The following is a 1,332-nucleotide window of genomic DNA, read 5'->3' as shown; positions in this document are numbered from 1 at the left end:
CTTTAGAGTCGCTAGGCGTGACTACAGACATGTGCGCCGCAATGTTATTTCCACTCGTCGAATCCTTGTTGCCGGAGGAAATTTTAAAAACATGGCAACGAGCGTTAACGGTATCGGCAGACGCGCCTACTACTGCGAAAGATCGTCTTATACATCTAATGGCTTTTCTAGGCAAAGAAGTGGAGAGCGAGGAGCGCATCCGAATGGCTAAAACGTGCTTTGACACGAGCGATGATCCGTCGAAAAACAAGAATAAAAAGAAGGTGAAGAATGGGGGTCAAGATTCTGACGTGGCCACAGCAGCAGGTCTACTAGCGGTGAAGGGAACAGTTTCCTTCAAATGTCTGTTCTGCGAGGAAAGTCATCACGCCATACATTGTGAGAGAGCCAGAAACATGCCTATGGATCAACGAGTCAACATTGTCAAGGATAAGCGTGGCTGTTTCAAGTGCCTGAAGACCGGTCATGGCTACAAAGGATGTCGCAGCAAAGAAAAATGTCCTTGGTGCAGAAAGGGACACTGCTTGCTAATGTGCAGAGATTTTTCGGGCAATAATAAACCGAATAAAGCAGCGGAATCAAAGGAACAGGTTTTTAAGGAAGAAAATAGCGCCCTTTCTAACATTTCGTTAAATGTTAACGTATCTTTACCTTTATTAAAAGTTAAATTGCGCGGCCCTAAAGGTACGAGAGAGGCGCGTGCTATTATTGACACGGGTTCACATAAGTCTTATATTTTAAGCAGAGTAGCAGACGAACTCGGTTACGATGTCGTGGGCGAACAAACAATGGTGCATTTGTTGTTTGGAGGAGGCAAGACTACCCCACAGAAACATAGGGCTTGTCGAGTTCATGTGGATCATCCGAACGGAGAGTACAAATGCAATTTTATAGCTTTCCAGGAAAATGTTATATGTCACGATACACCGAAGATGAACTATAAGCCGTTGGCAGATGCGCTCGAGAAGAATAATGTGCAACTATACGACACAGCAGAAGGTAAAGAACCTATTACGTTATTAATAGGAGCTGATGTTGCAGGAAAATTATTCACGGGAAAAGTAGTCCAGCTGGATGACGGTGCTACAGCCATACAGACAAAACTCGGGTGGACCCTCCTGGGAAAAAATCTGGTCGACACACGAGAAGATGCTGCTCTTATGGTCGTATCCATGCTATCGCAGGAGGCAAGTGTATCAAATTTGTGGAAGCTGGATATCTTGGGAATCGCAGATCCTTTAGAGATTAAAACCAAGGAGGCACATCTAGCAGATGTAAAGACACTATTTCAAGATACGACTGGAATCAATGAAGAAGGACGTTACGAGGTTC

The 1,332-nt window shown here is 44.6% G+C and overlaps 1 protein-coding gene across 1 annotated transcript; it reads left to right on the top strand.

Moving 5' to 3' along the window:
* Positions 1-29: 29 nt before the first annotated feature.
* Positions 30-1,274, top strand: LOC105555693 (the record flags this gene model as incomplete). The annotated part of the gene is made up of 1 exon (XM_012002725.1): positions 30-1,274. A coding segment is annotated over exon 1 (1,245 nt), but the record flags the coding sequence as incomplete, so codon positions are not given.
* Between the last annotated feature and the right edge of the window lie 58 nt (positions 1,275-1,332).

This window comes from Vollenhovia emeryi, unplaced genomic scaffold (genome assembly GCF_000949405.1).
Source record: "Vollenhovia emeryi isolate VEMERY1.0 unplaced genomic scaffold, V.emery_V1.0 DF949471.1, whole genome shotgun sequence".
In the NCBI taxonomy this organism is placed as follows: domain Eukaryota; kingdom Metazoa; phylum Arthropoda; class Insecta; order Hymenoptera; family Formicidae; genus Vollenhovia; species Vollenhovia emeryi.
This window is presented reverse-complemented; position numbering and strand designations above follow the sequence as displayed.